This window comes from Capra hircus, chromosome 8 (assembly GCF_001704415.2).
Source record: "Capra hircus breed San Clemente chromosome 8, ASM170441v1, whole genome shotgun sequence".
Classification (NCBI taxonomy): domain Eukaryota; kingdom Metazoa; phylum Chordata; class Mammalia; order Artiodactyla; family Bovidae; genus Capra; species Capra hircus.
In genome coordinates, this window is record NC_030815.1 from 79,182,046 (window position 1) to 79,198,032 (window position 15,987).

The window sequence follows — 15,987 nt, forward strand, 5'->3', positions numbered from 1 at the left end:
GTTTCTGGCACGAAGCAAGTATGGAATAAATACTATCAGCCTTTATCTACTATTTTACTTACCCTGTTCATTGGTGTCTGTCTAATTTGTCAATGCTGAGATCTTTGAGATCAGAGCCTGTCTCTGGTTATCTGTGAAGTTTCAGGGATGGGAGAGACCAGGGGCTTACAAATATGTCTGAAGGTAACTCCTAAGCAGCTTTGTGTAGATGAACATAAAGCTCAAATGACAGAGCTGGAAAAAGCATTCCATATCAGGAGTCATACCACACGAGAAAGTAAAGAACAAATCTGCGTGGGAGGGTGTAGGCAGCAGTTTGGATGAAGCGAATGACCCTTATAATGAAAAAGGGGAGAAAGACAATGCACAAGAGAAAGGATGAGGATGAGGACGAGGACTCTGGAGCCCAGAGCAGTCTGAAATGGTCTGTCAACAGCCTTGCACAAGAAACCCAGCTACTGAAAGAGTGGATGGAACACAACTGGGCAGGGAAAATCCTGGCAGCAGGGAGATGGTTAGAAAAATCCAGCATTACTTACTAGTAGCAACAATGGCTCTCCTCCCAAATCCTGCTGTCTTAAAAGAAAAGGCAACTTTATGATCACAAAGAGGCTACTTTTCTTTTTTTTTTTTTTATTGGCAATTCAATCTCTACATATATACAGTATTGCATAAATTATAAGTGGGTTGACAATTATAGTAACAATATAAATTCATAAGCATTTACATAAAGCTGCTGCTCTAGGTTTTGGTGCATTTTGTGCCAGGTACCTTAGTAAATATGACAAACATAAAGGAACTCAGCTACTCCAATTCATAAGAACAGGCTTTCAAAAGCGGCAAATATGTCATCTCATAGAACACTTAATAAGTCAAATCCAGGAAAATCAATAACTAAAGGACAAAAGGAACACTGTTTAAGAAAGGGTGGTGATAAAAATGTTAGGTTAAAATATTAGGCTTAAATTTTTAGCAGCTGGACTTAGGGTCCAGAAAGTGTACGCATGCTGGTAATTACAAGAAAAGATCCCCGTGTTCTGCTTCAAAATCACTACCACATTCCAAAAGAACAATTCTGGGTTGCTACGGTGTCCTCTTCCCTGCTAGTGTGAACTACTGTTCCAAGTCCTAGTGAAATAAGATGGTAATTCACACAAATGGGTTTTAAAATAAGACTCTTCTCACCCCAAATAAAATAAAGCTAAATATGCTCTCCAAATTACAAGGAAATCTAATCAAAATGCTGACCAGATAAAGAAGCTAGATCACCCATTTACCTCCACTGACTGCCTCAGAGCACAGAGCTAGTGTGGCACCTCCAAGAGAGGAGATGTGGGTGGTCCCCGCTCTGCCCCAGTCCGGCCTGCAGTGTCGGGGGACAAAGCCCATCAGCATCCCTGGGGTTTTATTCCCTAGGTAAAGAATCGAGTGAGTGGGTTAGATGGTTTTTCAGAGAACTTCCTGCTATTTTTTTTTTTTGGCCTCGCCACCCAGCATTTTGGGATCTTGTTTCCCTGATCAGGGATGGAACCCGTGACCCTTGCAGTGAAGTGGGGAATCTTAACCACTGGACCACCAGGGAAGTCCCTTAAAGAGACTTCAAGAGAAAGGACCTAAGTCAGCTTGAGGTCTCACCTCTGGGCAGACACTTAAGAGTGGCAAAAGAAATGGACTTAAAAACAGGTGGGTGAAGTATTTACCTTCTGATCTCATCACTGGGAACTGTTCGGCACTATAGTTCAAGGAAAGCTTTGTCCAGTATTTTAATCTAATGGCTGGGGATGCTACAGGGTGATAAGCAAATGAGGCATCTGACGCTGAAATTCTGGATAAAAAACGTAGGGACACGATACCAAGTCTGGGTAGGAAAACAGTGCACCATCACAAGACGCCAGCAGTCTAGACTTCTTGCCTCTGAATTTCCAGTCATCAGTCTTGGTGGTAAGTGAAAGATCTACCACAGCACAGCTGTTAAGAATACGTTTTCTGAAATCCTCCCAGGAAGGCCACCTCCATGGGACCAGTTCTAACAGAAAGGATGCAGGAAGGAGAATTTAACTTTTTCTTTACAGATCAGAAAGAAGACCCAAAGAGAGCAATGGATTCTCATTTTCTGTCCCGTATAAAGAACAAAAGTATCAATTCTTCTGGAATCTAACATACTGGCTTTATTTTCAAATGCATCACTTTATTTTCCTTGGAAGGCAGCCATGCATTACACACCTTAAGCACGTGACAGTCACATGGTTTCTTCAATAAGCCCCAGAGCTTCCACAGCTCTCCTGGGGCCCGAGCAGTCCTGAGGAGTCAAATGTTAAAGCTTTCTCCACAGCCACATGTTCCTTTGATGTTTGGGTTATTGAACACAAACTCACTGGATAATTTGTCTTCAACAAAGTCCATTTCTGTTCCTAACAGTGTTAGCTGTGCTTTCTTCTCGATGAACACTCTGACTCCTGAGGGAGAAGAAAATGATGAGTCATAGAACATGAGTCATGCCCACCCTGGAACCTGCTGATTCAAAGCACAACTGAACTTTAAATAGTAGCCATGAACAGAAGTCAAACAAGACGCTTTTGAATCTGTCTCATTTCCTTAAAGGAATGCAGTGCTCAGTTTCCTGTCTGTCCCCTTTCCTACACAGTAATTTATGTCAAAAACAATTGTATTAGGCTAGACAACTGTACACAAGCAAATTCCAGGACAATTCTATGTAAAACTGGAATTTGCCACATGATGGAAACCTGTATATTCTCAGACTGAGTGCTGTAAAGATGCAGTCAATAAAATTAATCAAAGTCCTGAAATGACATCTGTGCACACAAAAAACTGCCAAGCCTTGAGAAACACAAAGGACTACGATACAATGGACTGATTTAATAAGACGAAATCAGAGTGATCAGGGCAAGTAGTTCTGTCTTTCTACTTATGGATTGGAAAACTGATAATAACATAACTTCCTAGTTACTATGTAGGTGGAGGTGGGTATCCTCATAAATACAAATGGATTAAGAAAGCTGTCTTCCTTATAAGAAACTGAGTCAGATAAAAGATTATAGGATTAAGATACTTTCATGCATTGATTTTAAAAATAATATTTACTTATTTGACATAGATGCTTCATACCAAAGTGGTTGGTTCATTCAAGTGGTTGAAGTTTTATCATCTTAAAATCTTTAGGTACACAATGATAACCTTTCATAACTGAAACATGTAAGTTTATCTACTAATCTATCAACTGATTACTAAGAGCACAGCTCTGGGGTAAACTTGATTGGGTTCAAATGTTCACAAGGCCATTTCCTAGCTGTGTGACCGTACGCAAACATATTTAACCTCTCAGTGCCTCAGTTTCTTCACCTGCCAAATGGGGGCAATTTAGAACTATTCTCATTTAGTCGCTGTGTATAAAACAGTTAACATATGAAAACTTGTCAAACCACGTCTCCCTCACAGTGAGCATCAGACACCATTGTTACTATTATCATCATTACTCTTCAGGCTTCAGAAGGCTAAACATTTTAGGTAGCACAAAGTGCCCAGAAAAAGTTTGTATAAAGCTCACCATCTTGAATAACTTCTTCATCAGAGTCTCCTTTTGTCTTTGTATATTCTAAAGTGTAGGAAAGGCCATTACAACCCCTGGTTCGGACACCGACTTTCACACCAACCTGAAAAGGCATTGTAAAAATAAACCTGGTTTTGAAGTAGCACAGATTAAACAATTATATTAATGAAAGCCCTATCTGACATTCATTTCTTCAAAAGTGAAAGATAAATATTAGATTTCTGTTATACAATGTCCCTTTAGGAAGCAGAATGAGAAGCTAGCATATAAAAATCTCAATTATCTACACATATCACTACAATGCTGGCAGGGATCTGAAAAAGAATAAAAACCAATTATAGACAAAGAAAAAATATAAAGGGAAAACTGCCCCCCCAAATTACAGTCATCACTACCATAAAAATGAGCTATGTGGTTCTTCCTGTTTTCTTTCAGCCTACTACTACTAAGTCACTTCAGTCGTGTCTGACTCTGTGCGACCCCAGAGACGGCAGCCCACCAGGCTCCCCCATCCCTGGAATTCTCCAGGCAAGAACACTGGAGTGGGTTGCCATTTCCTTCTCCAATGCATGAAAGTGAAGTCGCTCAGTCGAGTCCAACCCTCAGTGACCCCATGGACTGCAGCCCACCAGGCTCCTCCGTCCATGGGATTTTCCAGGCAAGAGTACTGGAGTGGGGTGCCATGGCCTTCTCCTTCTTTCAGCCTATGTCATATAAAATCTAAATTTTTTTTTTTTTTTGACTACACCATATAGCTTGTAGGATCTTACTTCCTTGATCAGGGACCGAACCTGCACCCTCGGCAGTGAAAGCCCAAGGTCCTAATCAGTGGAGTTCCAGGGAATTCCCTAAGCATAGCTTTTATTAGAAGTAAAAACAAAAAAGTTTTTTCTCTGTTTTTTTTTTTTTTCCATTTAAAACATTTCCCCATGTAATTAACTTGTATAATTACCATTTTCAATTAATGCCTTTATAATATTCCACTATACCTAAACCCAAGTTTACTACTTAACGATTACTATTAGCCATTTAGTCTGAGAATGACCATTTTTAAGGGAAGGATTTTAATTCCAAAAAGGAATAATCACCTTTGCTTTTTTAAAGGAAAAAAGTATCCAATGGCAGAGATGACTAAGAAAATTGGACTTTCTCAAAAATGTTTTTGCTCCACCTCATCACGTGAGCTGCTCCCAGAAGTTTCCCTGTGGTTAGGTTCACCAGTGTTCAGAGGCCATCACCTGGCAATCTTACTTTGCCTCTACGTGACATGGGGCCATAATTCTGTAAACATTCTCGACTACCAGAAAGCAAAAGATTGCAGTCAACACAGACAAAAGAAATTTAAAAAGTGATCAAAGAGCACTTTTAAAATACTAATGTCTGCTTCTATGTAATTTTCTAACATTTCCCCAATTTTTAAGAGCACTTTTAAAATACTAATGTCTGCTTCTATGTAATTTTCTAACATTTCCCCAATTTCTATTTTGGGGTGCCATCTTCTTTTTCATGTGTGTATATAGCATTATTATAAGAAGTATCATTTCAGTAAGCTGATCTTGTTTCCCTGAAAAGCAGTAACATGTGCCTGCTCCAGGAAAGCAACTATAACGTGGGAAGACATCTGGTGAAGAGCGTGAGTTAGATGCTAAGCCATCTGGGGGTTCTGATGAACCAAAGCATTCAGAGCACTTTCTTCTGTCTTCAAACAAGGAGACAGTAGTCTTATTCATACCTTCAGAGTGACAGCTTTGAGAATCTGTGAGGAAATTTCACATACTCAACATGATAAATAATAAACTGCCTGACTGAAATTCTGGAGCACATGTCATAAATATTTAACTTAGCTTTTATCTTTACAACAGGAAGACTCAACGTAGCAGGGAGTTCAACCATCAGGAATAGATTCAGGCACTTTAGGTAACTGGAGTTTGGAGAAGGAACTGCTTATGCCACAAATAAAAGGGTTGAGCAGACACTTTTCACGTCTGCTCAACCCTTTTCACGTCATGAACAAACATTCCTCAACACTAAACAAAATTGTGTCAACTGCTCAATTTATGCTCTGGTCTTTAGTCTACCCAAACTGAGCTGGAACACTGATACACTTTAGATTTAATAATTCTTATGAGGAACGAACATGCTAGAATTCCCATTACACTGTAACACAGATTGTGCAAAAGAACCCAGAAATTACTCTGTTGTCTAATCACCAAATTTTAATTGTCTTGGAAGTCATTTACATATCCCTTAGATAATTAATGATGCACTAAGATGATATGCATACCCCTTGCTGAACAATTCTACATCTAAGAATATAGTCTACCTCGATGAACTAAGCTACACCTACAGGTCTAGAGCAATGGGCATGCTACGGACAGTAAATATATGCTGAATAATATCTGTGGCAGCACTGAAACAGAACAACCCCAAAGACCTTTTATATGAGAGCCTGGCTAAATAACACTTGTTCAGTGGAATATTCTGGTCTATGCAGCCATGGAAAAGAATGAGGACCTTTACATAAGGACAGGGAAGGATCTTCAAGCTGTACCATCAGGGGCAAAGCAAAGTGTCACCACAGCCTGCCTGGCATGTTTTCACCTAGGCTGGAAAAGAGACTCATGCAAACGCACCAATCAAAGCCCAGGCTGGTGGCTCCCCTCAGGGAATAACTCTGGCAGAGGCCGCTAAACATCCTGCAATCCACTCTCAACAAAGAACTGCCCAGTCCAAAGCGTCACCGCTGCTGAGGCTGAGAAACCCTGGTGAAGGTATAAATAAACTACGGATGTCTCTGAGAGGACACGAGGAGGCTGCCTCTTAGAAGGGAGAGTGAACAAAGAATGTGGGGTGAGAGAGTGACTTCCCACGACCTGTGTTATTTGGATTTAACAATCATGAGCATATTTCACTTTTTAAATAAAAACCCCTAATCAATGAAAGTATACTGTTCATCACTTTCATCAAGAGGCTTTTTACTTCCTTTTCACTTTCTGCCATAAGAGTGGTGTCATCTGCATATCTGAGGTTATTGATATTTCTCCCGGCAATCTTGATTCCAGCTTCTGCTTCTTCAGCCCAGCGTTTCTCATGATGTACTCTGCATATAAATTAAATAAGCAGGGTGCCAATATACAGCCTTGACGCACTCCTTTTCCTATCTGGAACCAGTCTGTTGTTCCATGTCCAGTTCTAACTGTTGCTTCCTGACCTGCATACACGTTTCTCAAGAGGCAGGTCAGGTGGTCTGGTATTCCCATCTCTTTCAGAATTTTCCACAGTTTATTGTGATCCACACAGTCAAAGGCTTTGGCATAAACAATAAAGCAGAAACAGACTTAAAGCTCAACATTCAGAAAACAAAGATCATGCCATCTGGTCCCATCACTTCATGGCAAATAGATGGGGAAATGGTGAAAGACTTTATTTTTTTGGGCTCCAAAATCACTGCAGATGGTGACTGCAGCCATGAAATTAAAAGACGCTTACTCCTTGGAAGAAAAGTTATGACCAACCTAGATAGCATATTCAAAAGCAGAGACATTACTTTGCCAACAAAGGTCCGTTTAGTCAAGGCTATGGTTTTTCCAGTAGTCATGTATGGATGTGAGAGTTGGACTGTGAAGAAGGCTGAGCGCCAAAGAATTGATGCTTTTGAACTGTGGTGTTGGAGAAGACTCTTGAGTCCCTTGGACTGCAAGGAAATCCAACCAGTCCATTCTGAAGGAGATCAGCCCTGGGATTTCTTTGGAAGGAATGACGTTAAAGCTGAAACTCCAGTACTTTGGCTACCTCATGGGAAGAGTTGACTCATTGGAAAAGACTCTGATGCTAGGAGGGATTGGGGGCAGGAGGAAAAGGGGACGACAGAAGATGAGAGCGCTGGACGGCATCACTGACTCGATGGACGTGAGTTTGAGTGAACTCCGGGAGTTGGTGATGGACAGGGAGGCCTGGCGTGCTGGCGTCCTGGATTCATGGGGTTGCGAAGAGTGGGACACGACTGAGTGACTAGACTGAACTGAACTGATACTGTATATCTCAAGATAAACTTATTGCGGAAACACAGCTTCAATTTGTTAGTAAATATTAGTCTGATTGGTTTTACTTACATGTTCAGGCTTATCTTTAAGAAGTTGTTTTATCTTGTTTACTGCTGAAGGTGTCTGAAAAAAAAAAAAGGTTATTAAGTTGTTAGTTACAAATTTTATGTTCTTCAAAGCATTGCATTTCCTAGGCTTTAAGAATTCAGGACTAATCTTTAACAAATTTATGTGATGAATTTATGTTCCATTCTTGCCAAAGTACCTTTTGGATTTTATAGAGGCATATGAACTCTACTCAATTAAAAGCACTTTAAAATTAAAAAAAAATATCTACTAGCAACATCCTCTTCATCCCTCCTTCCTCTACTCTGGTCAAGGAGGGCTCCTTGTCATAATCTCTATGGTATTATCTACTTAGATCACAAACTTAATTTTTCTGGTCAGCATATACTTTGTATTCCTACATTATGCTCGGCAAAAGGCACTCTGCCTAACACACAGAAGGCACTCAACATTCAATGAATGACATCAAGCGCTGCACTGGGAGAGACAACTTTCAGGCATTTTCCCTGTTGATCATTATTAACTCTGTTGTTCATTCTGCTTACCCTAAAGCTATTCAGAGCCAACAAATGCACACTTAGAGAAAAAGTAACACAGAATAATAACACATCAAATAACATAGAGTGTGCCTCTCATGCCAGTCCCACCAAATGTTCAGAGATTCCTAAATCAGCATCTCGGTTATCTAAACGACCAGAACTACGCTAGTCAAAGATACAAAGAAGGACACACACAAGTTTTCAGGAGAAATGCTGTTTAACTGAGCCTAGTTTTCTCAAAATAAGAAAATGTCTCGATGTACTTACTACATGGGTATAGATAAACTTCCTTGAGGAAAAAGCTTTTCCAGGGAGAAAGCCTGTCCCAGGGCATTCTTGGTCTACGTCTTAGCTGTGTCTTAGCTCAGTACTTGACTTAAAAAGGGATAACAGTCCCTCTTCCTCAGGATTCTTGTGAAGAGTAAATGAGCAAATTAATGAAGAGCATCTAGAACAGTGCCAGGAACAAAGAGCTCAACATAAGCCAGCTGTTACACCACAATGATGAGAATGTGTCGTCATGAAGAGACACCTTTCCTGCTTTTTCTTTTCCTAGCTCCTCCAGCTGGCCATGCTGTGCTGGCTCTCTAATTTTCTATACATGCATTTCCCTCGTTTATGAAATTGAGTGGACATTATGGCCATCACCGTGGCCATAACTCAGGCCTGTGCTGGGGGAGCGGACTTGATGGATGGCCCGGGTGCGCTCTTTCACTCCATCTTGTGGGGGCTTGACCAGAAATGAAGATGCTGAAGCAGAGTCTGGACCCAAGAAAACTCATGAAACCAATTTAGAAGGTTGAGACTAGCATTAAAAAAGCAACCCTCTCTCTCCCCCTCAAAATAGAAGATAAACCAATGCACTGCACTTGATTCAGTTTGTGAAACTTTGACTTCAGTTATTAATATATGCTGTGTACATATTTCTTACTGTGTGTCATTGAAAAAAAAAGTTAAGGTAATCACAGTGGGTTAAGGTTTAAAAAGGCCATTTCCCACGGTTCTGTCAGAACAGGAGCCAGCAGAGCAACAACCTGGAGTGGGATGGGGGTGGGGGAAAGAAGGAAATGCAGAAGAATTATGGATTTTTTTTTTTGAGATTACAGTATGTCAGCTTCAAATAGTTACAGAAATATTAGTGAAAAAAAATTTAAGTGCTTATTTACCCTTCTAAATGACTGCCAGTAAAAACTAGCTTTCCAAAATTTTCCGGTCAAATTTCCCATGTGAGAGAAATTAACCTAATTACTATCAAATTACAATCAACAGATTTTCAGTAAATTAAAAAAAAAAAAAAAAAGGCACAGCCACAGGAAAATATCTGCTGCAAGTCCAACCTGCTGTGGAACCTTGGTTTATAGCTGGTGGCTTGGAGGTGTGCCGCTGTGTGATATAAGATCAGGGCATGCACACTACGCTGCCCCTACACCCCCTGGTGTTTCTCTTCATCCCAACCAGAGACTGGACCTGGGCCAATCTTTGGCAGTAAAAGGACCAAACCCTGACCACTGGACAACCAGACAACTCCTGAGCCCTATACCTAACTTTCTCGCTTGTCTAATTTGGCTTTACAAAAGTAACAGGTTTCCTTTTTTTCTCATCTCCTGGTAGAAAACACTTAAGCAGCAAACAAAAACAATTCAGAGAGAGTGGTTCACTTATCACATAGTGGCTGATGTTCAACATCTCATACTGAAGGAGCTCGAGGGAAAAATAACCTGTGTGTCAGGGAACTGTTGTTACAGGAATCAAAACATGTCTTAACGGTCTAGCATCAGGCAGAAACCAAACGTACCCCACTGGGAGGAGTGTTACTAATGAAGATGGATAACCTTGCTGAGTACTCAATTCAGGGGAAAGAATCTTCCAAGTGATAGATTTTCAGAAGAAGTTGGAATGTCTGAACAGGAAACATTTGGGACCTAAGATCCTTCCAGGAATATAAAAATTTCACAACAACATGCTGCATGCCTAGTGACTCTCCAATTTCAACATACTCCCCCAAACAATTAAGAAACCCACATCTGTCCAAGAAATTTACGTATAATTAATGAGTCTAATTCACTTGAGATTTGGTCAATGAATTAAAATTTAAGCAGCCCCTGAAACTCAATGAAATATAATGATGTCTTTCATACGTGTATCACAGAACAAAACATTCTTTCAAGTGAGAGTATCTTTGAGTGAGATATTTTGGCCTTAAAAAAATAAAAGAGTTCCAGTCTGTTTTTGTTGCCGAAATTACGGGAAAAAGCACTGTAGGTGAAAAAACTTTTTAACTACTTCATAGCAACATACTTTTACTTTATCCAATGCCATAGGGTTTCTATTCCTTGTAGCAGAAACTTTCCATCCTCAATACTGTATTTCCTTAGTCATTCCCCAGGCAATTTTCATTTTTTGCTGTTTAAGGAAACAAGATTAAAACCCAAAGTTAACTCCATGATTACGTATACTAAATATGAGCCAACAGCTACAACCTATTTTAGTTTCATAATAAATCTGACATTTTACAGTTTAAAAGATGGCAGATAAGGAGTAGCCAATGCATATATTACAGTATACTCTGTTTAATTCATTAACAGCTATGGCATTATGGTGCTGTTTCTCTTTTGCTTTTTACTATTCCTGTGTCTGCAGGTAATCATTGTTATCTATTCACAATTTGTAGCCTACTTTTGAAAGTTTAACATGCTTCTTGACACATAGTATAATAACATACATATATTCACTGTTTGCTGAGTACTTTCCAGATGCTTAATGGCTTATATGCATCATCGTTTTATTCTTCCGATTCTGTGATTTACGTACTAAAGTTTAAATATTCAAGAAGTTGCACAGGACTACCAAGTCAAGAATGAAGAATTATGACTCCCAAACCTTAAAAAAAAAATCATGATTTACAAATCTCACCAAAAGGATTTACTCTAATGTAACTGACCTTTCATTGTTAGATATTCAGGCTACTTCCAATTGTCTCCTGTGTAATGCCCCTTAAACTATCTCCATATACAAGTCCCATAGCTTGGTCACTGTTCCAAAGGACTTCTGGGCTAGTCCTTCGGTGAACAGTTCCTTGAGCCCCCAGTGTATTTAACTTACATTGTTTCCATACCCTTCTCAACCAGGTGCAGCTAAAAATTAAGCCTTAAGACACTCACTGTATATAATAAATTAACCTCTCTCCGGAGCATCAAGAGTGATGCTGGCTATTGCCATTAATCTTTATAGCTTTAGCTGAGCTTTCGGCCAGCTGTGGGTATATCTCTAACAGTAAATTAGGGCTGCAATGATTCTAATTTGTATAATGGAAATAAAGGGCTCTGCCAGCAGTGGGGGCTTCCCAGGTGGCACTAGTGGTGAAGAACCTGCCTGCCAATGGAGGAGATGTAAGAGACGTGTTTTCAATCCCTGGGTTGGGAAGATCACCTGGAGGAGGGCCTGGCAACCCGCGCTAGTATTCTTGCCTGGAGAATCCCATGGAGAGAGGAGCCTGAGGGCTACAGTTTACAGGGTCGCAGAGTCAGTCACAGCTGAAGTAACTGAGCATGTACGCATGCCAACAGTGGAATGTTAAAATCTTCAAGTTCTTTGGTTAGCCAGAGTAAAATTACTCTGGCTCTTGTATGTTCAATACCTTTCAATTCCTGGTCTGGCGGGAAGTAGGGGAAGGGGACATCATCCGCCCTGGATGTTCTCTGCAGGTGTCAAGGGTACTGCCTTTGATGTGGTGGGTTGAAATCTTACGGTATTCTATCAAAGACCTACCCTGGGCTGCATAAAAGTGCCTGGGACTAGTCTTTTAAGTCTTTCTCCAGGACACGGCCAACTTCTCCTGGATTAACATCAGTTACTGCTGATAATTTGGTGCTTAAAACATGGAATCATACTTCTTTCTGACAGGTATAGCACTTCTCCAAGGTTGCAATACATCTAATTGTTGTCATAATACGTCTATGTCAAAACTTTTATATTTAGCTAACATTTCTGTCTTATCAGTTTTATTATCTCATTAAATTTGCTCTTATCTCTCTTCACTTATTAGTCCTTTGATGATTTCATCCCTTTTGCACTTAAATGAACATGGTGTTAAATGTTTGCAAAAACACTTGAAAATTAGGCAGACATCAATACATGTGTTAAGGCCAGTGTTAAGACTAGGCAACACATGCCAGGATTAAAATGACTGCAAGCCTGCTACCACAGACCTCTGGTGGAAAGCAACAGGGGTGTGCTTAGGCACCAGATAAAATCACAGGGAAAGAGACCGAAATGTACTAGAGAGTTAAGTCGGATAAATTCACACAACGGACTCCTGCATGCTAACTGGAAATGTTGATAGAAGGCAATGCAGAGTCCTTGTGAACCGAACACTGATATGATAAAGCAGTGCTGGTGACAGAACTGGCCTGGTAAGCCAGAACAAGTAATAGGGTATAAAGGAGCAAGCACGGATTGTGAGCTAGGTTATCATTCCCAGTCATTTCTAGAGGTGCCAAAGGCCTGGCCCACGACTGTGTCCCCGGAGGGTGGGAAATGTAGGTCTTAGACTTAATGGTGTATCCTTCAGAAATTAAAATGGGCTGGTGGCACAGAAAAAAGGAATGCAGAATACAGGATCACCTCTTTATGGACCTAAAACAGTGACCCATTAGGAAGACAAATTCTCCCACCTGATCGTGACTTCATTGTTTCGCTAAATCCTAATTTTCCGGCAGCAAGCCTTCTATGGCATCAGACTGAACGAAATCCATGATTCATTCTCATCTTTTTTCCCAGTCTTCAGGAAATGCTTGCGCAAAGGTTTCTTAACCAAGAGTAGTGTGTGTGTGAGAAGAATGCTGATTATAAGTTTTCTTATGAAATTAATCTTTTAAAACTGCAAATAGTGACTGCTTAATGGGAAAGGAGTTTTCCTTTGGGGCCGGGTGTGTGTAGGAACTACGGTTCCATAATACTGTAAATGTATTAAACGTCACCGAATCGAACGCTTAAGAATGGTTAATTTTCTGTGAATTTTCCCTCAGTTAAAAACAAAACAAAACTGGGCAGTACAAGGAACCAGCATGCACAGTTAATTCTGTTAAGGAGCTACGGCACGTACTCTGGTCCCCTTTGAGTGTGTTTGACCTTCCACCCTGAGTACGTTGGAAACTCACTCAGGGTAGAAACGTAACCTTCTTTGTTCTTTCTGAGAGTCACCACGACCTAGGACTGCTGGAGGCACAGAGTACCTCAAAGCCTCTTCCACCCCAGACATCAGGAAGCAACCCTTTGTGCACTGCAGCCTTGATCTCCGCAAGGGGGGTGGGCTTTGTTGTCTGCGCTCTCACCGGCGCTCACGCACACCACTGAGATCCTCCGGCTGGGCTCGACTCGGCTCCTCCATAAGGGCCTCAAGCTGGTTCATTCACCCCTTACGCCTGGAACCTGGCACATCAACCTCTAAACCACCCGCGATCCCCATCAATGCAGCCCCTGCAAGAACCTGCGCGGCCCCAGGGTCCCGGAAAGCCGCGCTGGACTGCTGGGGGCCACGCTCACACCGCCCCTCCCCCCTCCGCACGCGGCAGCGCGCGGCCTGCTGGGAATCGTAGTTCCCGGGCCTAGGTTCCCGGAGCCGCGCCCGCCCGCGCTTGTTTATCTCAGGAGCAGGGGCGAGTAGGCGGTGAGGGCGATGCGGCGGCTGCGGGCCGGGTCTAGGGCGCAGTCGTCGGGCCGTGCAGTGCCCCGCCACCCTGACCTCCCACCTTGCGGAGGGCAGAGGTGAACCAATGTCACCGGCCCGGCCACGCGCCCCAGCCACTCACCAGGGTGAGGGCGGCCCGGGTGGGCTGCAGCTTCCTCTTGCTCACAGCCCGGACAGTGGCCCGGACTAATGAAGCCGACATCCTCGCCGTCCTGCCGCCCCGGTGTTTAGGGCTGGAGGTCGGCCATCTCAACCTCTCTCCATGGACACCGCGGGCACTCTGACGCCACAAGCTCCGGCGCACGGAGCCCTAGGCTCCGCCCCTCGAGGGCCCGCCCTCACGACCGCTATTGGGCGGTCCGTGTGAATGACGGGCGGAGGGCGGGGCGCGGTGCTAGGGCCTCGGTCTGGTGACGCGGGGCGCAGGGGTCAAAAGAAAGGTCGTCACTTTGCCGGGTGTCTTGGCTCGCAGTCTCTAGCAGCACTGGGGCACGTGGAATGAGCTCCGCCTTGTGGACTCGGGGCGCGCGGCACCTCGCCCTGCCCTCTGGACAAGGTGCGGAGCCGCGGATTAAGAGCTCAGAGAAGTCCACAGGCCGGGGAGCTGCAGCTTTCAAGGACAGAATGGATCCGAGACCCGGGCAGCTCCACACATTCCCGTCTTCTTTTTCGGTTCAGCGAGGCAGTTTTTAGGAGCGTAGGATTACTGCAGATCAATAAACAACAACCCTTCCGCCTTCCCCAAGCTGCTCGGAGGTTGAAAGATGATACTAATGCAAAGTTCGCTTTAGGTTGGAATCCAGTCTTACTGTAAGATGTGACTGGGCAGCTCGGGGGATACTCTTTTATAGCGAGTATCAGTCGATGACTTTATTGAATACCTGTTGCTTGTCAGATTTTGTGGCTCCCTTTTAATCCACAAGTATTTCCCGAGCCCCAGGGACTATGCTGCTGCTGCTGAGTCGCTTCAGTCGTGTCCGACTCTATGCGACGCCATAAATGGCAGCCCACCAGGCTCCCCCGTCCATGGGATTTTCCAGGCAAGAGTACTGGAGTGGGTTGCCATTGCCTTCTCCATCCCAGGCACTATACCCGGGCATTATTAACAGGAAGCCTGGTAACCGGAAGGAAAGAGATCTTGGTAGGAAGTGCAGCAGCGGTTACAGACGGGAGGATACCACCAGGAAAGGAGGCATTTCTCGTGGAAGTGCTAGAGGTAAAGGGGGAAAGGAGGGTATGTGGAGTAGTGCTGGGGAGGATGGATTCTTGAGCAGTGTTTTGTTTTTTTAACTTAAAAATACCGGGCCAGGGCTGGAGTGACGAGTTTGGGCTAGGAGAGGGCTCCCGCTCGTCCCCCGCTGTGCACACCACCGCGAGTGGAGTGTGAAGTGTTTATTAGAGCCCAGTTATATTTCATCCCTTAGATCCTACAGAATTGGCTAGTTAAGAATTCATTAAGTGATTGTCTCTCTGCTATTGAGATGCAATCGCACTGACAGTAAGAGGATGGTTATTTTTCCAAGCCCCGCTATACACAAAAGAAACTGGGATTAGGCGATGATAGCGTGGAATTTCGGCTCATCTTTAACTAGGTGGGTGATCTAGGTCAAGGCATGTTCCTTCTCATCCCCTTTCTCCTACAGATATGGTGAAAATTAAACGAAAAGCTCTTGGAAGAGTACAGGGCATACAGCAGCACTCCATCAACTCTGCTAATGGGTAACGCATACTGGAAGATGCCATAAATTGTTAAAATACTTCATATATAGTACAATACTATTATACATTTGTCTAAACCCACAGAATGTGCTATGCCAAGAATGAATCTTAAACAATGGACTCTGGGTGATAATGATGTGCCTGTGTGGGTTCGTGGATTGTTAACAAACGTCCCACTCTGGTACAGCATGTGGACAGTGGTGGAGGTTGGGGCAACTGCACCACACTTAAGGGAACTCTGCTTTCTGCTCAGTTTTACCCTGAACCTAAACCTGCTCTAAAAAGTAAAGTTGGTTAATAAAAAAGTTAAAAAAAAAAAAAAAGCCTTGCCATGCTCTCCTCCAGGGGATCTTCCTAACCCAG

General features: G+C 42.8%; 1 protein-coding gene across 2 annotated transcripts; it reads right to left on the reverse strand.

The window, feature by feature from the left end:
• ISCA1 (iron-sulfur cluster assembly 1) lies at window positions 616-14,231 on the reverse strand. Of its 2 annotated transcripts, XM_018052449.1 has the most exons (5): window positions 14,027-14,182; window positions 10,515-10,619; window positions 7,681-7,734; window positions 3,566-3,671; window positions 616-2,456 (listed from the first exon to the last, which is right to left on the reverse strand). In XM_018052449.1, exons 2-5 carry the CDS (start codon window positions 10,533-10,535, stop codon window positions 2,308-2,310), a joined length of 330 nt encoding a protein of 109 aa, XP_017907938.1. In that variant the 5' UTR covers window positions 10,536-10,619; window positions 14,027-14,182; the 3' UTR covers window positions 616-2,307. The 2 variants fall into 2 exon arrangements, with proteins under 2 accessions (XP_017907938.1, XP_017907937.1); XM_018052448.1 differs by lacking the exon at window positions 10,515-10,619 and having other exon boundaries at window positions 14,027-14,231.